Here is a 22,910-nt window from a genome sequence, read left to right as displayed (position 1 = left end):
AAGGCTTCTGGCACTAGTCCATGTTTAGTTTCAGGTTGAGTTGGACAGATGACTTCTGCAGATGGCCCTGGCTCTGTGGATGACACAGTAATAATGACCAAATAGAGGCTAACTAAAATATGCGGACTGGGATCTGACCTGCTGCTTCGGCTCTGTGCACCTGGACTGGCATACTGTATAATGTTATGGCTTGTATTTGAACATCATGGGCCCTATTTAAACGATCTACACATGGTCTAAAGTGCATTTAGGGCATGTCCAACTCCACTTTTGCAAGTGAAGCGGCACATAATCTGGGGGCAAAGTGTAGCGCAAAGGGCAAAGGGGTTGTATTTAGTCTCTTTATTAAACATAGGTGTGTTTTGGGGGTAACAGGAATTGAACCAATCAGAGTGTCGTCTCCCATTCCCTTTAAAAGCCAGGCGTGCCTGCACCTGGCACATTGTCATTTAAAAGGCGGATTTGTCGAATTGGAGAAGTGGGGGCCATTTTCTGCTGAGGAAACTTTGAAGTAGCCTACTGTACGTCTACACTCGCACACACAAAGGGATGATGAGAGGAGATGCCACAGAGGCTGTGTGCAGCGTGATCTCTCTGGTCTGGTCAGTGACCGGAGGAGCGCTGAGAGCGCGCTGCAGGTTGAACAATACAGAATGCCTGAGAGCCTTACTTCTTTATGTTCCATTATATTCTGAATTGTCACCTGCCGCCTGAATTTAGGATTTTCCTTGACATAAATAAAAACATTGTTCTAGTGCCGACACTGTATTTAACTGAGAGGAGGAGCGCTGCTGTGCGTCCCTGTGTTTGTAACAAGCAGTGTATGCATTTTGTGAACCATGCATTATGTAGACGCATCTTACTATCTGAATGTTGCACCCTTTAAATAGCAGGACAATACTGTGCATGACTTTACAATCACTTTCTGCTGCCTCAAGATAGCAATGTGCCTGACCAGACTTCAATTTAAGACTAACACACCCATGGGTGCACGGATGGGCGCAAGTACATTTGCTACCTAAACAACTTGGGAGCTGGCCGTGGAAATGACAACTGCTTCAGTCTGAAACTAGCAATGACAGTTGCGCTGCGCTGTGTACCGCTTTGTGCCGGGTGTAAGATAGGTCTCCATGTGTTTAATGGGTTTTGAGGCATTATGGTAAATGGTAAATGGACTTGGACTTATATAGCGCTTTTCTAGTCTTCCGACCACTCAAAGCACTTTACACTACATGTCAGTATTCACCCATTCACACACACATTCATACACTGATGGCAGAGGCTACTAAGGTGCCCATCAGGATTTAATCTAAATACTCATTCACACACCGATGGCTATGCCTCCGGGAGCAATTTGGGGTTAAGTGTCTTGCTCAAGGACACATCGACATGTGACCCGGAGCAGCTGGGGATCGAACCATCGACTTTCCGATTGGTGGACAACCTGCTCTACCCTCTGAGCCACAGCCGTTATCTAACAACTGCGCCCACAATTAGGTGTTAAAGGCAGGGTTAACGATGTTCTCCAGTATACACTATTTGTTCTATTGGTTGAAATGGTCTTTACACCCCGACAGCGATCCATTACTGCTGCGCTCTGAAAAAGGACCGGAAAAGAGCCGTCATCTGTAGCTGCTGTAATCCTGTAAAACGTCTACTAATCACTGGGTTTAGACGGAGCTCCTGACGCCATGCTACTTTCAAATTATGCTAGCTTTCCAACATCGTCGACCCTATCTTTAACAGTGAAAGGTAAATCTATAATGATATACTAAGATGGCTCCAAATATGACATTTACTAAAGCTTGGAGTATTTGACATAGATGCCTCACCCATTCCTGATGTAAAAAGCCTTAAATGCTCCTGTATTGAAGGGGACATATCATGGAAAACTCACTTTTTCAGTGCTTGTCTACATATACTTGGGTATCTGGAGAACTTACCAACCCACAAACTGTGAAATAAGATGACCCAGTCAGTTTTTTATCAGAGGATGTGATTCAACAAGCCATTCAGATTTGGCTTCGCTTCCTATGTCACATGCAGGCTGTGGGTGAATACAGATATATTCAGACAGACAGTATGAAAAAATAAAGTGTTTTTTGAACATTAAAGCATGTAAACATGTTCTAGTGGAAACCCAAAAGTATGAAGTATGAACCTGAAAATGAGCCTGATATGTCCCCTTAAAAGGCTGCAATATTAAATGAAGCCACACCCTTGTTATTTCTCCTTTTTTCTTAAGGACCCCAGAGGAAGAGAGGGAACATTAGCCCTCCTCTTCATTTGTCTGCCGCCAGGAACACAGTCTCAAGATTTACAACACCTGAGGAATGTCTGAGAAAAGATCCGCCTTTATCAGGGCCATATTTCCAACTGTAACGCTTTAAAACACATTAATCTTCTTCCTCTAAGTGGAGTAAGCCACTTCCTCTGGACCCAAGGTGTCGGGGGCCAGATAAGGTTTCTGTAAAAGGAACGAGTCACTAGAAGGTAACCGGGCTCAGCTCTCTCCTCTTGTTTCAATGTGGTCTTACTCACACAGTCATCTGTTTTGATTGCAGCCTTGACAGCATCACTTTCTGGAATGTCCTCCTTCCCAACACACATCACTTTAGGCTGTGGAGTCAGAGAGACATTTAGTCAGGAGAAGACTGCACACTTTGCACACATGGTTGCAACAACAACATCAGTCATCCTCCGTTGTAAACACATCTTCCTACAAAACAAAAGTGGTGTCTTTAACAGAAATATCTGTTCAAATGTTAAACAGCATAAAAACACATAGTCTTTATTGGAGTTAGATTTTACTCACCACCACTGTTCTAACAATGTGGGGGACCTCGTTGACAACGGGGGCAGCAGTGGCGCCTGTGGCGAATCCGTCCTGGATGTTATCAATTGGAATGTTTCCATTGGTTGTTGGTAACGGACTATCTCCAGGAGCAGCAGAAGCAGCAGGTTCGCCACCGACAGCAGCAGTGGCAGTAGCGCCTGCAGCTTGGGCAGCGGTGGCATCTGGAGCTGCAGCGGAGGCCGCAGCATCCGTCACTGAAGAACACAATCCAAAGACTATATTATTATACACAGGCACATACCGGGTGTGTCAGGATTTGTCACTTGTCATGTCACTATGGCATTATGGCTGCTCTTAGAAGAGGACATTGAGTGATATAATTTAAGAAAATCGGAACTGGCATAGTTTATCAAAAATTCCACTGTAATTGCCAGGAGGACCTCGGTGCTAGTCTCAAGTCTCAATGCATGTTTATGAAGGATCCTACCTGCACTGTCGTCTGCAGCTGGAGCAGGCGCATCTGTTGGATCATCCTGACACATCACCTCATCTGCAAGGAAGGGAGAGCAAGAGACACAGAGAGAGAGACAGCAACTCAACACTTTGAATTTCTAAAGCTGCAGCCTCTTCCTGCTGCTGTTCAAGGCCTCTGGAAGGAGGCTGAGTACGTGTCATATCTTCAGGGTACAACACATGCTAAAATCTGGTCTGCCCTTCACGAAATTGAACCAATCGCAGCGCACGGCCACAGCTTCAGTTACACTACGCATGTGTCATACCCCGAGAGCCATGTCCGCCCGTGTCCCAGCCTCCTTTCATAGGTCCACACACATCAACACACACAGCGCAATCAGTGAACAGCTGATCAGAGAGGCCGCGGTGGAGACGAGCTGAAAACTATGCCCGTTGCTGTAAGTGCAATAAAACTTTGCAAGTGTAAAGCCAAGATATTACATTATTATTATATTAGTAATATTATACGTTATTACACCTGTTCAACAAGCATAAACACGATGAAGCGGTTAAACATGAAGGAAAGCGATGTTTCAATCTGCTCTGTCTGCTGTCTCTCATCCACCGCTGCTGTTTACACAAGCAGAGCACGTTAGTTCGGCGGCTAACAGCTAACTGTTAACACGTGTTAGTTATTTAGTTGAGTTGTGAATGACTTAAGTTCCTCTAGTAAGCCGTGTTTCAGTGTATGTGTCCGGGGAGTTTATTGTGAAGGGAGGAACGGAAGACGTGAAGCGGTGATGCGCTGCAGACTACGGAGGCTCCGTGGTATTCATTTATTATCTTCATGTATCTTACTGGTAAACTGGTAAACTTATCAGTTTACCAGTTTAACCCCCCCCCCCCCCAGCCCCAGCCCTAACATTACCAGCAGCAGTGAGTGACATCAGCAGAGGACAGGAGGAAGGACTGATACTGACTGGTGGAGGACAGAGGACAGGAGGAAGAACTGATACTGACTGATGGAGGACAGAGGACAGGAGGAAGGACTGATACTGACTGGTGGAGGACAGAGGACAGGAGGAAGAACTGATACTGACTGATGGAGGACAGAGGACAGGAGGAAGGACTGTTACTGACTGATGGAGGACAGAGGACAGGAGGAAGGACTGTTAATGACTGATGGAGGACAGAGGACAGGAGGAAGGACTGTTACTGACTGATGGAGGACAGAGGACAGGAGGAAGGACTGTTAATGACTGATGGAGGACAGAGGACAGGAGGAAGGACTGTTAATGACTGATGGAGGACAGGACAGGAGGAAGGACTGTGACTGACTGATGGAGGACAGAGGACAGGAGGAAGAACTGATACTGACTGATGGAGGACAGAGGACAAGAGGAAGGACTGTTACTGACTTATGGATGACAGAGGACAGGAGGAAGGACTGATACTGACTGATGGAGGACAGGAGGAAGGACTGATACTGACTGATGGAGGACAGAGGACAGGAGGACAGGAGGAAGGACTGTTACTGACTGATGGAGGACAGAGGACATGAGGACAGAGGACAGGAGGAAGGACTGTTACTGACTGGTAGAGAACAGAGGACAGGAGGACAGAGGACAGGAGGAAGGACTGATACCATAAAAAATGGAACTATAGGGCAAACAACAGCATTGATTTGAGTTTTGTGTCTTTTGAATAAAAGGCTGTTTATCATTCAAGTTTTGTTAAAATTTCTTTTTATAATATCGTATCGTATCGAGATCGTGAACCCAATATCGTGTATCATATCATGAGCTCAGTGAATCGTCACACCCCTATTGGCAGTTCTGGATTGCAGTGTACTCATGGATGTACAGAAGACTATCACTGGATTACTTTGATGCTGAAGAAAATGTAAAAACCTGAAGATTCTCAGGCAAGATCTGGAGTTATAAGGAGCATCTTTTTCTGTGAGCTCTAAGCACATTTTTGGATGTTTATCTGTGATGGACAACAACGATAATGATATCCTTGGGAAATTTTAGTCAGCTTAACTATAAAATATGTGTATCATATCTATGTGTTCTGATATTACTGAGTTATGACTTTGATAGGAAGTTTTCAAATTGTGACAATTGAGGTGCTACAGTTTTAAAATAACTTAATGCCCTCCCTGAGCTGTCACAGCACGTACTTCAGCTCCAAGTGCTGGCCTTGTTGGTACGGGCCAAACTACAATAACTAACATCCCGTTGTTTTTAGAACGCCGAAAATCTGTTTCCCCTAACCTTAACCTGCACCCAACCTTATCCCTAACCCACACCAGGCGTCTTCTGAGGTGCTCAACCAAACCCCAACATTACCCTAACCCCAAACAATTATCTCTGCTATACCTAACCACGGTCGCATGAACGCGAGGATACAGGAGGCTGTAAAGGCGGACGAGTCGGCGTGATGACGTTTAGTAGTCTCATTTAGCCACCTGTTTGCAACTGCTTTTTTTATGACACACAAAGGCTTCAAAATTCAGCAGTATTTATTGATGTATTTTATATCGTAGAACAAAACATTAAAATCTCTAAAGCTTGTGTTAACCACAGACCTTATTTCAGGCATCTAACTAAAAACCCATTGACTTCCAGATGACGGAACCGGAAGTGCTAAAATGCTAACTCACTTCCGGGTTTTAGGACTCATTCCTGTAGCACTTCCGGCCTCATGTCTTCTCAGCCACTCCCACAAAGTTTGAAAACCTCTGTTGCAGTGAATACACTTTTACTATAGAGGTTTAATATGGAAGTTCTAGTTCTCTAGATCATCATTATATCTCATTTTTGTGACTGTTTTGATGTAAAGCTTTATGGTATCTTGGAATAAAATTCATAAAGCACATGCTCAGCGGCATGTTTGTGTGAATGAGGTCAATGGGGGTTGAATGAGGGTTGGTTTGAACAGCTTGGCCTGGTGAACCAAACCTCATGCCCGACCCGAAGTTGCCAAACCAATCTGGCATGTGTTCTCAGGGGCTCTAACTAATTAGTAGTCACATGTGGGCCAATTTTCACTGTCTGCGGCCTGTGCAAATAAACGGCTCAGTCAGAAGGTCATGACCTCCTGACTACACGTCCATCCTCTGGGAGAGATCCTGTTTCTGTAATAATCTTGGGATTAAGTTGGGTGGTGCTAAAACCTTTCTGACATAGGAAGGTTAAGAAAAGTAAGAAAGCATTTCCCAAGTTCATGTGAGGTTTTTTGGGGTAATTGAATGAATGGCTTCCCTAGGTTTAAATTACCTTTTGAAGTCTAAAGTCAGAATAATATTATGACAAGTAAATATCTAAGCAATATGTTGATTTATATGTAGAGACAACTGCAAACTCTCTCTTTTGAACTATCTGTTGACAGCCATCTAGATAATGTTAAGGAAAAGTGATGTGTTTAAGCCAAATCAAGGATCATGCTGTCAATCAAAAAGAGAGCTAACAAGGAAACTACTTTCTGGTATAAATCAGAGGCTAACACAACATCCTTTCTAAACATTCCCCTCTGCATGGAGGAAACCAATGTAGTGTCTGTAAACAGTTTAAAATCCAACCAGAAACTACCCTGCAATCAGAGAAACATTTGGTGCACCACTACCAGTATTTAGTTAATCAACATGTTTGGTTTTGTGTGTGTTTGGGAACCTATAAACATGACTGACTTTAACACACTCTGGATGAAGTTCTAAATTTGTTGTGGGAAGTTAGAAGATTAGTACCCCCAAACAAAAGGTAGTGTTGCATCATTTCTTTCGCAGCTGGCAAGTGGCCACCATGATAGTATGTGTACAGCACCTCCGGCACTGAGAAATGAAGCCAACGTGGAAGTGTCAACAACTGCAGTTCTTCGAATGGCCACTTGAGGCTGGCTCCAAAAACGACTCGATCCCCACAGACCACCATGTTAAAATGACCGACTTCACAACTGAAATAAACATGTTCATACCCTGGTACAAAAATCGTTTTTAGTCTCTATAGCTAATTTCCCCATTCATGACAACTGCACAGGGGGGTGAATTTTTATATAACTCACCCATTTAAATACAGGTGGGTGCCGTACCAGGTCGCTAGCTGCTAGCTGCTCCAGTGGGCAACCTCCAGATCTGAGAAATGAAGCCTTAAACTGTCATTCTTTCTAACAGCCAGCAGGGGGCGACTCCTCTGGTTGCAAAAAGAAGTCTGGTTGTATAGAAGTCTCTGAGAAAATGATCCTACTTCTCTCTTGATTTATTACCTCAGTAAACATTGTAAACATGAGTTTATGGTCTCAATCGCTAGTTTCAAGTCTTCTTCAATACAGCATGATGTTCATTTAGTAAATGATGGTCCCATTTAGAGTCAGATAGACCATAAAGCAGGGGATGCTTTAGGGCGGGGCTACCTTGTGATTGACAGGTTGCTACCACGGCGTTGTCCGGTCTGGGAGTTGTCCATGTTTTCGTCTTACAACTTTAACCCTTTCACAGTGTGTTTTCAGTTCATGAAAGTTAATTGTAACATTTTTGGTCCCAAAAATGTCTTATTCAGCATTTAGTTGTACTTAGCTCCACCCTCTCGTGACACTTCTGGTTGCAAAAAAACAAGATGGCAACGGCCAAAAACCAAGATGGCGCCGCCAAAAACCAAGATGGCGACGGCCAAAATGCCGAACTTGAGGCTTCAGAACAGCAGTCCACAAACCAATGAGTGACGTCACGGTGACTACGTCCACTTCTTATACACAGTCTATGGTCAATCCCCATCCCCCCATGTTAAAATGCCCAACTTTACAGCAGAAATAAACATGTTTACAGCCTGGTACAAAAACGGTTTTGGTCTCTATAGTTTATTACCTAGTTAATGAAAACTGTACGGTTGGTGAATTTCTATATAACTCACCCGTTTAAATTATACTAATGCTTAAAGTTATCCATAAATCGAGCGTAGCGTTAGTTCAGGCAGGCCATGAAGTCAAGCGCTGCTCATGTGACAGCTGTCGGCTGATGGCGGCCGATCTTAGGCCGGCCAATCAGCTGACGCATCATCTGACAGATCAGCTGATTCCCTTCTAGGCATTCATTGGCAAATTTCATACAGGGCGCCTTATTTAAGCTCCTTCAACCTGGCCACCTGTGCTGCTTCTTCTACAAAGCCACTCGCAACCCACCTCCACCCCACCACCTCCTTTAATAATGTGTGTGACTAAACCAATATCATTCTGTGTTATTGATGCTGGCTCTGTTCTGCACCCGGGGGGGTCTTTGCTGCTGCTCTCCCTGCCTTTGGCTTTCCATGTGTGCACATGGAAGGGCAAGGAGGAGTGCTCTCCTTGTCTCATGCTACCACGTAGGCTCGTGGATCCACGTATGCGCGTGGATGGGCAGGGAGGTCCCAGAGCAGAGCCATACCGCCAAATATAAATGTATATATTACTGCATGTAAATAAAGTTCTTTGACTAAAGTGGTCCTGACTGAATTGAGGGTGTGGCCGCTTTGAGTGACAGGTGGGTGCCGTACCAGGTCGCTAGCTGCCAGCTATCTGTTCTGCTGCGTCACCCGGGTCCGCCTCAGCTCAACCAGTGATCCACCTCAGCCCTCACTGATGGCAACGGCTGGATCCACCCACTGTGAGCTTCACAACCTTCAGAACCTATGGGTGACGTCACGGAGACTACGTCCATATTTTATACAGTCTGTGTTCCCTCCTGTAGTCAATTTTATCTCGACAGTGGCGTCAGCTAGCTGAACATTTTCCAAAGCTGGTCATGTGCTGCATTTAAACTGGTGTAAGTGGACATAAATGTTTAACTAATGTCTAACTGTGCTATTGGGGCCTTCAGCTAACTGCCTTCAGCTTGAGCTGCCATGTTGAAAAGAGCAATAATGTTGGACAAAAATGCATTGCATTGAATTAACCTAGTACCTCAGTTTATGCCTCATAAAGATTTTCTTTGGACAAATAATATGTATGGAATGTTTTTAAAGCACTTCACAGTCTTACCAGTTAAGTATTAAGAGTTGGCTGGAATACGCATGATTAAACACACATCACATGCACACATTTTGCACACATATAGTTATATAAAGCACATAAACCCTCATGATGCGCATGGAAAGACACAAACATACACTCCAACCTACTCCCTTTATACATGCTGAAACTCTGTGCACTATGTCAGCAACACTCCCCCATTGTGGACACATCAGGCAGCTGTGTGAGAAATCTCACTGTGTTTCCAGCCAGGCCCCTCAGCATCAACATGAAACCTTTAGGACCGTCCAGCCTCAACACAAACACAGGGAAACATACATAACACTCCTACTCCATAAACACAACCTTGGTGTCTCTCCAGAGAGTTTTTAATGGGCTCAGAGAGCATAAGGCCGAGGCTGCAGACTATGTAACCTCTGGGCTCAATTCTGATCTTCACTACCGGGCTACATCAAGTGGATTTCCTGCCCTGGCTGTCCTCCTTGAAGCTTTCAGTCTGGGTGTTTCAGTCTTTGACGTGGTGTGTGGTGTGCAGCCATGCCAGATGTAAGGAACTAAATCATAGGTTAAAGAGAGGATACGATATGGGCCAGTGCTGCTGAGTGACAGTTCAAATACTGCATTTTCTTTGCCTGTTGGACAAATCAACAACAATTATGAGGCAGCACAAAGGCAGAACTTTCAATGACAAATGTAATTTGGTGGATTGAAATGCCCTGCAGCACCATGCCTGCTGACATATTTAGCACACGAAGCCTCAGGCGAGTTATTGGCTCTGTCTATGAAGATTTACAAGACCACAACCGTTATTGTTGACATGCTGCTGGAATGTGCTGCAGCTAACGAGTTACTGGTCTGTAGGCTGACCCAGCTGTACTCCACTTTTAACACCAAGGGAATGCAAGCAGCTCCTAAACTCAGTTAAACATATTAGATATCAGGTGTTATAAATAAGCAAGTCTAATCCCTTGGAAGATTGTCAAGAATTTCACAACTGACTGTCGTGGATTATATATGGAGAAATGGATTAAGAAATGTCATTACTAGGGTTCGAATTACCTGAGGGATCAGGGGGGGATTAAAATACAACAGGTCGGCGGGTGTCGAAACATGTATATATTATAGTATACATATACAGTATATTACAATACATTTCTCATAGTCATGCCTGGAAGAATCTTGTAATACGATTCCAGACACCCCTAAAGTAGACCATACCATTTTATAACCTTGACGTTAGTTGAATGTCTCGACTGCCTGCCTGAGGTGCAGCAGCTCGTGGCCTTCTATGCTCGCGTGCTTCGTGAAAGCCAGTGGAGACGTAGGCAGGTAGCTAGCTGCTATCTAGACAGTTTAAAGGGATAGTTCAGGCGTTTTGAAGTGGGGTTGTATGAGGTACTTATCAATAGTAGTTGTATTACTTACAGTAGAAGACGGTCGGGTGCACCCAGCATCGAGAAACAGACAGGAGCACCAGCACTGTAGCAAAGCAATACAATGCCGTGAATGGTGCCGGCAAAAAAATGTATTTCAGCCACCTAAAAAAAAGGCTCACATAAAGAAATTGATATCTTTTTAAGTGTATGCTATATTTAGAATGTTTTCTGACACCGATCTGAACTGAAGGTGAAACGTATCTATACCGTTTTTGTCATCAGGGCCTGCTGGCTCTGGAGAGAGCATAGATAAGTTTCACTTTCAGTTCAGTTTTCCATCGAAAAGGAGAAGGAAAGGGCTGTCTGACGGCAAGATAAAGCAGTGAAAATATTCTAAATATAGCGTACACTTAAACGAATATATATATTTTTTAGGTGAGCCTTTCTTTTAGGTGGCTAAAATACGTTTTTCAGCCGGCCCCGTCCAGAGCACTGTGTTGCTTTGCTCCGGTGTTGGTACTCCTGTCTGAATCTCCAAGCTGGGGGCGTGTCGACTGTCATCTACTGTAGGTAATACACTGACTATGGATAAGTACCTCATACAACCCCACTTCAAAACACCTGAACTATCCCTTTAATACACTTTGCTTTCTTACCTTCAGAGTTTCTGAATTAGATTGTGCCAAGTGTCTACACTGTAATGGATTTAACTCATCATCATCTACAGACTGTAGACATTACATTACAAGATACTGTAGGATTGTAAGAATTAATTTCACTGAAGCACGTGCCTCATGGGACACCGGACGTTCGCCCAGGAGACCTTAAACGTGTCCTGCGTGAAACCGCAAGTCAACATTGATTTATTTGTCACGTAACTTAAATTACGTCACTTACGGAATTAGTTTGACCCAAAACACGATCTTTTCCTAAACCTAACTACATAGTTTTATTGCCTAAACCTATCCTACCTAAAGTTGGTTCCTGTAAACAGGACGTTTATTTTGAAAAGACTGGAGCGGAAATTGACAAGTACGTCACGTTTTGCTGGACTTTCGTAGGAAAACGCACAAAAAATTAGGAATAACTTTTTCGTACGATATCATACAAAACGTTGTATGAGGATATGATGCCAGAAAAACTAAATTACACCATTTAAAATTGTCACTGTATAACTTGCACTCTGGTCATTACTGAACTGACATTACGGTATTTGAACATCATCATGTACAGCTTGAATTCCAGGATCTAGTCCACATTAAAAATCAATCATATTTACAAGGCTGAGTGCTGAGATAGACACAAACACATAAAAATGCTCCGTAACACTAGAAGTGCTGGTTGGACGGATGCATGCATGAGGGACAGTGGTGAGATAAGTGCAGACGGGAGTGTTCCAGGGTTAAGCTCTGTGTCAGGTGGTGAACCATAGATTTATTTCCAAGACATTCAGGCAATAGAGGACTCAGGGGTGAGCAGGGAAGAGAGATGATAAGGTGGAGGGGGAGACTGTGTCTCATCATCACTCTATATCATGAAGTTGTTTTTGAAAGCCAGATCCTACATTTCTTTTTTAAACATTTGGTTCTGTTTCCTGCCAGACAACTTCCTTTCAACCCTCCTCCTCACTGGGGAAAAGCCTTCCAACTTCTCCAGACATACCCACACAAGTTCACCAACACACACCTACGATCACAAAGCTGGAGAACATAGAGCGCAGAACTTTATCTGGAGGGAGTGTAGACATCAGTCTAAAATGCTGATACTGCTGCTACTTTGACTTTGGATGTTTGCTGATCCTAGTGTGTTCAGTTTGAAATCTAGTTTCAAGTCCAATCCTGCAGCATCCTGCACTGACTCCTCTCTACTGCTCAGTAGTTGCTTTCTTTTCTGTTAAAGCCCATGGAGAACTGCTGTTTGCTTTGGGATAAAAAGACAAAAACAAAAGCTCTTACATGATTTACGATTGTCTGATTGGACTTGTTTTTAATGTTGCTCTGGGATCTCAGCAATTACTGTGGTGAGTACAGCGTTATCATACCTGACATACAGCTATAAAAATCAAACCCAGGCTTTTCTTCCCAGTTTGGCACCGTCTCCCCTCTTACAAGGATTTTTAGCATCAGGTTTGAGCACCTCTTTTTGTCTTTGGACCCTGCAGTGATGTAGTTTATTAAGATCAGTGAGCTCCCCTTCAGCTAGAACAGAGGCATCAGCACGCTGAATGAGTGGATTGTTAACTGCACACAATGCTCTGCCTGTCTTTATCACTCTCCGCTAACTTTCAGTTACAAGCAGCTGCAGCCAAACAAATTGCCTTATTTTTATAAAAAGGTCACTATATCCTGACAGTAGTGCATGAGACAGGTAATCTGAAAAAAAAATCATGTGCCTCTGTGTCCTCCGGTGTGACCTGGCAGCCATGTTGAGATCAGTTGAGGAAATACCTAGCACCACCCACCAGCCGGAGTAAACTTTCTCATTTTACAGCTAAACAGTACACTACAAGATGTTTCTGAAAACATCTGAGGAGAGAAATAGTCATCACAGTAACAAAATATTGATTCATATTTGATCTGCCTAGTTTGACCGTTTGATCGGAATTCACGAGTGATTGACAGCTGCCTCCATTGAATGAACAGCCAATAGGAACGCTCTCTTTCTGAAATGACCTGTGATTGGTCAAAGTCTCCCATCACGGGCTAGATGTTCTAAAGCCTGAAAACAGAGCCATGAGGAGGAGCAGAAGTCTAGTTTTCTCTCAGAACAATTGAATTACAATATGCTGAAAGGTTATAATGGAATTTTGCCCAATGATGCCAAAAATATTCTGCCTACTGCAGGTTTAGGATAGAGGTTAAGTTCATTTTGGTTAGTGCTATCTGGTCCTATATTCAGTCACTCACCATGTCTCTGCCTCACTCATCTGTCACAGCCTTTCCCATTCTCTCCCTGCCATTGTGACTGCCAGCTTTTACCCTTCCTGCGCTCAGATTTAGGGTGGGGAACACCGAGGGAAGTACAGCAGAAACAAACAAAGTCACACCTGATTAAAATGCGGGTGCAGTCAGTGTATGAGCAGGGGACAGCAGCTGCAGATGGTCCCCTCAGGGAGCTGGTTCCCTCCCTACATATGTGCTGTACTGTCAGAGAGCTGTGAAGTGTCTGACATCATGGGTAAGGGGAGTGGGGGAAGCTTCAGCTCTAAATCTTGCATTTGACCTCCACCCAGACCACAGAGACAACACCTTGGCTGTCATAAGGTGCCCCCCCCCCCCCCCCCCCCCTCTATGGTGTCTTTAAACAAAACACAACATAGTTTTGAAAAAAAAAATTTGAAAAGGAATTAACAACAGGTTTGGAATGTTATCTATGCACATCCTAGGACAGGATGTGGCTGTCACAGCACACGGCGTACAGTGACCTCTACGAACTGCAGAGGTGAACATGCTGGGGGTTACAGATAACACTGGAATACAGAAACACACTCAACACTAACTGTTATCATGGGGGTGCAGCACAGCGGCTGTCCTCTGCATCATAGTGGCTTGATATGATAATTTACTCAAAATGTTACTCTAACCTAAAGGGACTGTGTGTAGCATTTTGAGGATCTATAGAGACAGAGTGCAATTAAATCCCACCAACACTGGAGGGGAAAACAATTCATGGCTCTCCACTGACTTTGTATTACATGAAGATGCCTCCTTGTCACTATCTTCTGCTAGCAAACAACAGAAAAATGCCCTAAAAGCTGCTGTGTGGTGGATGCACTACCAACAGGGTAAAGAACCCAGAACTACATTTTTATAAGCTGCCGAAAAAAACGGAGGATACAGGCAATAAGACGTGAAGCCATCAGCAGGAAGAATTGGATAACTGGGGGATCCTGATGCACAGTATGCCTAAGGTTACGTGTGCAGCAAGCATTTTGTCCAAAGTCAGTTTTAGGCTAACTATAGGCCTATTTCTGTAAATTAAAGCTGAAGTAGGTGAGATTTGAGCAAATATGATTAAAAAAAGTTATTTTTATATCATGACAGTAGTACATGAAACAGGTAACCTGAAAAAAATCATGTGCCTCTGTGTCCTCCGGTGTCCTCCGGTGCTCCTAACGGCATCTGCAAGATTTTACATACCGCAGGAAAACAAGCAGTAAGAGCTGATCTGAGGTCTGCTGTCCAGCTGCCGTCTATGAGAGCCGGCTGTCAACCACTCACAAACTCCAACCAAACTGTTAATCTAGGCAGCGCTGATCAAATATGAGTTAATATTCTGTAACTGTAATGTCTGTTTCTCTCCTCACATGTTCTCAGAATCATCTTATAGTGTACTGTTTAGCTGTAAAATGAGAAAGTTTGTGGCGCAGAGTTTGTGTGCACTGTGGAATCTGGTGAAGGAACGCCAAATTCCGGTCACATGACCAGAGCACAGCCAATAGGAACGCTCTCTCTCTGAAATGACCTGTGATTGGCCAAAGTCTCACGGGCTAGATTTCCTAAAGCTTGAAAACAGAGCCATGAGGAGGAGCAGAAGTCTAGTTTTCTCTCCGAACACTTGAATTACAATATGCTGAAAGGTTATTATGGAATTTTTACCCAATGATGCCAAAAATATACTGCCTACTTTAAGCTAAAGCGTTTTGACAGTATGCAACTTGTGTTGTATTGGAATGTGGATAAATCTGAAAGCTATGCAGTATTATGTTTGCAAGTGCCTTAGCTTACTACAGTAACTTGCTAACACATAGCTAACATTAGCACGCTAACAGCTAACTTGTCCCATCCCATAATCATTTTAGGTATCAACTGCACTCCATAGGGTGCAAACATAATTCTTTGACATGCTGAAATCTGATGTTTTTAGCTAGCTACAGGCATTTTGTTAGCGTTTCAGCCCATGTGTTGGCCTCGGTAGGCGTGGTTTTCATATTCACATGAAACTAAGAATCATGTTTTCGTTAGCTTAGATTGAGCCTTTCATATCTACATAGGGAGCGGGTCCTCTCCAAGGTGTCCGCCATGTTGCACCACCATGTTTGTACAGTAGCTTAGAACTGACAAACCAAACTCTGGCTCTAGTGAGAGCCTTTCACATTTTTACATTACCTGAAGGCCACCGTAGTTCCCCAACACGCTTGTGAAACTATGGTGATGTGAGCCGCAGAGTGCAAAACCGTGGTACCGCCATCCGCCATCTGACTTCCTTCCTTTGCTAGTTATGGTATGGATGGCATATGAGCAAGGAGAACGTTATTACCACGGTTTTGCACTCTGCGGCTCACATCACCATAGTTTCACAAGCGTGTTGGGGAACTACGGTGGCCCGCTCCCTATGTAGATTTGAGTGTGGCTCACGTTACTGCTGTCTTGGAAAGGGAAGATCCAGTTGGTTGCAATCTGCAACCACACCACTACATGTCGGCAAATCATACACACTATACCATCAAACATTCGTCTTTCCTTCGTGTGCACTGATACAGGGTCGGTAAAAACCCTCAAGAGTGACGAAAAGAAGAATGAAAAGGTAACCTTATGATTGATAGCAGCTACTGACCATTGTTTTTACTCAACCTCTAATTTACTCATTAAAATAGTTTCAGCAGTGCATTGAAACTTAAAACCTGTTTCCAAAACAGTCCTTCCATTTTTTGTTAGCGGATTAGAAACTGGAAACAGCAGCTGCTCTCTACTCTGTGTCAGAACCAGCACTGGGCTGCAGCAGCAGATGTCTGTGGACCGACTCCAGCTGCTGTTTTTACACGAGACTGTGTGTGGGGAGAGGTTGTAAAAAGATATCGAAACCTATAGCCCTAAACAATCTGGCTCTGATATGACTGAGTCTAAGGAGCCAAAGTGGGAGAGGAAGATTGAGAAATAATAGCCTTCCAGATATGGCTGCAGTTTTGTTTTAAGAAAGAAAAAAACACTGTTTATACACACACACATAAAAATGAATAAAGTCCAAACTCAGGACCTTCAGCAAAAGGGCACGGTCTTCTGTTTTCAATTAGGAAGTATAAAGCATGGCTTCAACAGCATACCTTTCACCGAACATTAATTACCAGGAGCAATTATTCTGGCAGTCAAAAGGCCTCAGCCAAAGCTCATTAAGTGCTTTTATTCTCAGAGGTAAACAATATACCCCTCGTCCATAAAGACTGGTTAGCCAACATACACTATGAGCTATACGTGCCCATTGCTTTTATTGGTGTTTGGCGTGACATCACCATAACCTCGGATCAATCAGTGCAAGGAGGATCACTGAGCTGCTGCCAAAGTGTCTTCGGATTTGGAGCACCCCCCATGCCGCCGCAGCTTTAGGGTTAGGGTTAGGTTCAACCCCCCAGAACCCTAACCCTAACCCGAGCCCCGTAAACTGCAACACAGATCAGACATCACAATAGTTTTAATTTTCATAAATAACTGTATTATATGTTATTCTAATATAATGAAACAGTTGGTACCTGATATTGTTGGCTTAAAAGTGTTGTGTCAGTTTCACTACAATGAGAGTTACAGCGGTGAAAAGGGATTTCTTTCTTTCTTCATTCATTTGTTCGTTTGTTACTTCAATGCAGAAGATGAGGAGGGGCCCCCACCAGCCTTTTTTTTTAAAAAGTTTTATTAGAGGTCGACCAGTGCCCCACAAGAAGGTGGCGCCCTAGGTGACTGCCTATATGGCCTATGCCTTAAGACCCCCAGAACCGGGGCCAAGAGGACACCCGCGCCCCCCCACCCCCACCAACCTGAGCCCCCCAAAGCGCATCCAAATGCCCCACAGAACACTGCTGCTGCCGAAGTTTTGATCCAGTGTGAAAAGGCAGGGGTGACACAAGTGCGCTTACAAGTTCTTGTTTTGGATTCCACACCATAATCTCGGGGCTTGCTCATTAGCTGCACATACGGCTCACTTTTTTGATCTGAGCACTGATATCTGGAGTTTCTCTGCCTCTTAGTCCCGCCAAATTTTTCTGGGCTGAAAATGAAGGAGAAACAGGAGGAGAGGGCTTTTAACCCCCCCCCCCCTCCTTTATGCTGGTAAAAACCAACAGCTGTAAAATTGCAGCAGGGTGCCAGGGGAACAAGAAACAATAAGCTCACCAGAACAGCAGTAATTGGAAAAGGAAGATGTGAACGCTAACGCAGCGTCTGCTTTTCATTAACATTGTTTCGCTGCGTAAATATTGTTGCTAGATGATCTACTTCTCCAAGTCGACTCCTTTTTCCTGGACGGTCGTTTAGTCGGCGGCGACAGTGGGTTTTGTTTTCTTATCATTAATATGTTTTCTTTGGAAAAGAGTTGGCTTCAAATGAGGATCATTTTAAAAAACGTCCTCCCCTTGTTATGGTGATTGTCTGACGGGAGCGAGCAGACGAGGTAACGGAGCGGACACTGGTGACAGGCGCTGTTTGTTCGAATATTTTAATGCTTTCAGCTGTAGCCTGGCCTGGCTCTCTCAAATCACTGAGGCAAATTGGCAGTTTGACAGAACACAGGCTCCAGGTTTAATTACGCTGCAAGCTCACGTGGCTCCTCAGCCATAACTTTGGGCCCAAGTGGACACACACACCCTAGCCTGACATAAGACCGCTATCTGCCAAGGCTTATATAAAAAAAGACCCACACCCTCTGGCAGATGACGTGAGTCGAACTTCGCCATCACGGCTCGGGACTGAAAGAATGCTGGTCAACAGCCGAAGGCCATGGGAAAGAGAGTGGCAATATTCTGCCCGTGTTTACGTTGGCAGGGCCAAGCTGCTGTCTGAGAAACAAAGTCTTGGACATTTCTGCACACTTACATATTCTCTAACAGAATCCAGCAGTCTGTGAGCTCTTGTGTCTCTTCTTCATTTGTATTCAATCAATTCAGTTCACGCCATCTTGAATGACTTGTCTCAGTGAAGGCCACTTAGTGCGTGTCGTGCAAATCTACTAAGCATCGATGGCATGCATGCCAAATATGGAATCTCCCAACCACGAGTGAATATCGTGCTTTAATGTTCTAACAGTGCTTGTCACAGCTCATTCAGCTCGGCCCGAGGCCCCGACTTAGCAACAGAAACAGTCATTGTGGATGACAACCAGACACAATGTTTTTCCCCCCTTCTCCACAGCGGATTTAAAGCTTGGGTTTTCCCCCAAAATCTTGAGAGAGCGACAGCTTATGGCATACTCCAAGAGGCGTTGAATGACATCATCCAACATTGCAGTCCATGCCCATTTCGGCGCTACATATTTGCACGCCTGCATAACTACTGAATGACAGCCATGGGAAGTGGAGGCATGAACTAGATCTGTTTGCCGGAGAGTCGAGGTGATTGGCCTGTTATACATGACAAGGATGATTGACAAAGTTAAACTCATTCACTTATCAGGTGCATCAAAGTCTCTCATCCTGTCTCTCTTGCATCTCATCTTCCATCCACTCATCCTTTTTTACTCTGAATCAGTGTTTCTAGCCTAGAAATCTAAAATAAGATGTTTTCCAGCTGCACAACTGAGTTGAGAGTAGATAAACACAATTGGAATTAATTGCACTTTCTAGCTGCAGCCTGCAGTACAGTATGACCCGCCAGAGTAATTAATGGTTTGGAAAAGGGCAGAAACTTTCAAAAAAATAGTTGGCAGGTGATTGGATGAACCATCTGTCAATCAAACTCTTGCAGAAGCCAGTCGGGAGAAGAGCAAAACATTTTTCCCATCAATTGTCTCAAATCTCTAGAGCCGCCATTGTTGTTTCGCCTCTCTGTGTCGTCTCACACACCTAAACCAAGCCATAGCCGCAGTAGCTCTTCACAGGATGTCGATTGGTCCATGCTCTGGCTTGCCAGACACAAACGCATTACTTGAAGCCTGACAAGATTTTTGTGATTTGTGTTTTCAGCTGCCGTATAAGGTAAACAGTATGCCAATACAACATATATTCTATCAGCCGATTAAACTGTTGTCAGGCTATTGAATAGGTTTTATCAGTAGCTATAAGCCCCATAGATGTGGGTCAATAGGGGGCTACTACACCCACTAGTAGGTTTTATCATCTATTCACATAGTAGATCACCGAAAGAAGAACACAACAGTGACCTCCAGAGACCTTAATAATCACGACAGAGACCAGAGTTTGCATCCCGTGTGAAGCTAACGATGTGTAGTTGTCTTTGTGTTCGTAGTTATTTTAACCCAAAACATGATTTTTTCCCTGTGAAAAAAATAGTTTTTTGCCTAAACCTAAAGAAGTTGATGTTTTGTTGCCTAAACCTAATGAAGCCTTTTTCTTTGTGTTCAAAACGTAACGTTTCATTCAGTTTTACTTGTTAGAACGTGTTGTTTTTAAGTATTGCTTTCACTTTTGCTGCGTAGTAGGCCCTTACTGACCCACATCTATGGTGCCACTGATAACGTCTATTTAATGGCCTGTTAACGGTTGAATCGGGTGATTCTGTCCAGCTAATATTTGTGATGCCACATTGTCTTTGACTCAGCACAATGCTTGAAAGTTTACTTTGTGTTCTCCATAAACAACATTACATACTATCTGAGTCCATAAACTTGGATGAATAATAAAGCCTTTGTGAAATGAAATGAAATCAAATTGTTTGCTGGTTTCCATGGTTCCAAAATATGAGACACAGAGAGAAAAGTTAATGGTCAGGCTCTACTTTGTTTTGTAGAAATACTACGAAGTTTTTAAGACTGACCAGGGATCAGCTGCCACACCCATTCGTCCTTCTGGGGCTAATGACACCGAATCTGATGTGTCATCGATTAAACCTCACGATACGCGATGATTCCATGCCGAGACACAACAAGACAGGAGACTTAACTTAACAAAGAGTCTTCTCTATGCAGATCAGGGCAGTCATAATGGAGCATGAAACATTAAAATGGCTTGTGTCTTTGTATGAATAATGACCCATATGCCACTGCAGCCACATAGTCCTATATTGTGAAAAGAGTCAACGAGGAGACAGATCGTCCATTGTGACTTGGCCACACAAGTATGCAGACACAGGACAGTAGAACTGGCAGGATGTAGATCATAGTAACAATAGCAGCAATAAACCATTGCAAGTATTTAAGCGAGCATTTTTTTGGAGCCGTATGTGACCATCATACCTCTGAAAAATTCGCACCGCGTTGCCAGTTGGACACAAGTGTCAACAATGTAGCAGGTCTGTGAGATCGGAGGACTGCTGTTGGATGTGGTGAAGAGTTGAAGATGGGTCAGCAGTCTCGAGACAACACCCATGTGATATTCTTAAAGTAGAAAATAAGAAGCTGTCTGCTAACAGCTAAAACAGAGGCAGACGTTTGGGTAACACTTCATAATAACCATCATTTATAAATGGTAAATTGATGATTAATTAAACTTAGTTAATAGTTATTTCACTGTTAACAAATAAAAATAAGGTTTACTAATTACTAGTGAAGCTATAATTTCTCTTATTTTATCATTAGTTTGTGTAATATGAAATAATTCGTTAATAAATTTTACATTGCATCATAGCTGATAAGAGACGATAACATTTACATTCTGATTACATTAGTAAACTATTTATTTAACCGTTTATTGTTGTACATATAGATTTTATATACTAAATTAAGTATTTGTTAATGATTACCAAATGATTTGTAAACCTTTCAGAAATCGTTTGTAAAACATCTATAAACATTACGTATAGATGGTCCAGAAACCAATTATTAACTATTGACAAACTATTAACTATCTATCTAGATATTGTTTATATTGTTTATAGATGCTTTAAAAAGTATTTATTTATCATTTAACAAGGTATTATAAATACCAGTTGACACATGTATAATAGCCATTCAAATAATGTTTATAGATGGTTTACAAACCAATTATTAATCATTGACAAAGTATTAACTATCTATCTAAATAATGTTTATCGATGCTTTATTTATTAACCATTTAACAAGGTATTATAATCATCAGTTGCATATATTATAAAAGCCATCCAAATAATGATTGTAGATGATTTACAAACCTGTTATTAACCATCATCAAAGTCTTACAAATATAAATATGTAACATTTATAGATGTTTTACAAACACTTTCTGGTTTACAAATATTGCCGTTATCATTAACAATTACTTATATAAAGTATATACAATTTTATATTATGTGCAACAATAAACTGCTAAAATAACAAATTATAGCATTACTAATAATTAGTAAGCATTACTAAGTTTAATTAAATATCAATTTATGGTGGTTATATAAAGTGGTTATAATAAAATGTTATTAATGTTTGTGCTAATGTAAGATCCTATTTCAAACAGTTAATCACGATCACTAAAAATCCTAATTATAAAGATAATAAGATAGTAGAATAGCTGTTTTTCAATCAATAACAGTAACAACAACAAAAAAAGCATGCTTGATTTGCTAGTTGTGCCTAAAAAACGTTGTCCCTGTATCTTCTTGCTGGGGTGTGCCCAGAGTAATTAGATTTCCATGTAAATCTAATTACCATCTGTTAAGCTACTGATGCAGACGGTATGCGGTGTGCCCTTTTTATTGCGCAAACTACAAGCATGTTCCGTCATCTCATGATCTTTTCCCTTTTAAAGTAGTTATTTACATCGGTCTGGAAACACTAGTCCCAGTCTACCCAAGGTCACCCCAAACATTCCCCGCCCCTGCGCCCATAGATGGGACCTGCACAAGTCGTTACGTTGAGCTGAACTAGTACTAGTCCTACTTTACAAGCTGCGAGGCAGCAACACCATCCAAGCCATACATCACCCTGCAATTAGCACCGGGGCCTCAGACTGATTTGGAGTGGACTGCCCAGTGAGTCCACACACACACACGCACACGCACACTTGCTGTTGGCAGATCTGCAGGGAACACAGTAATTTTTTTTGCTGCACGTCTTATGTGGTCACTTTGTGTAGCTCACATGAAATAACTCACTGGAGTCACAGTCAGCCATATGCAACAGATAAGACCAAACTGATCCTGTTTTTTAACATTAAAATACATGTGCACTGTGTTGTGTGCTTGGTTTTTTAATCCGTTCACACACATTCAAAACAGCTCCACCCAGATGCACTGCAGGATGTAAAGCATAATTATTCACAACTGCAACTTTCCACTCCTGAGCAGACCCTTTGTGTCTGCAGCCACCCCGCCGCTAACCATGCCTCTTTGCATCTGCGTGCAACCTCATGGCAGAACACATCAAAGCAAACCCCCCAACCAGCATGTAAAAAGCCACTTACTGCATGACGTCAAACGGAATTTTGCCCACTATAA

The 22,910-nt window shown here is 42.9% G+C and overlaps 2 protein-coding genes across 2 annotated transcripts in view; both read right to left on the bottom strand.

Annotated features, from left to right (window-relative positions):
- The window catches only part of LOC141772133 (plexin-A2-like), a 323,156-nt gene that overhangs the window by 4,291 nt on the left and 295,955 nt on the right, over window positions 1-22,910 (bottom strand). The window lies entirely within an intron of this gene.
- cd34 (CD34 molecule) overlaps window positions 1-22,910 on the bottom strand; it is a 30,539-nt gene that overhangs the window by 7,295 nt on the left and 334 nt on the right. Inside the window, exons 2-4 of the mRNA XM_074642811.1 lie at window positions 3,285-3,347; window positions 2,816-3,051; window positions 2,542-2,619 (exon numbers count right to left, since the gene is read on the bottom strand). Of these exons, the coding sequence (XP_074498912.1) occupies window positions 2,542-2,619; window positions 2,816-3,051; window positions 3,285-3,347 (377 nt within the window). The remainder of the gene's footprint in view (window positions 1-2,541; window positions 2,620-2,815; window positions 3,052-3,284; window positions 3,348-22,910) is intronic.

The sequence above is a fragment of the Sebastes fasciatus genome, chromosome 8, assembly GCF_043250625.1.
Source record: "Sebastes fasciatus isolate fSebFas1 chromosome 8, fSebFas1.pri, whole genome shotgun sequence".
NCBI lineage: Eukaryota > Metazoa > Chordata > Actinopteri > Perciformes > Sebastidae > Sebastes > Sebastes fasciatus.
This window is presented reverse-complemented; position numbering and strand designations above follow the sequence as displayed.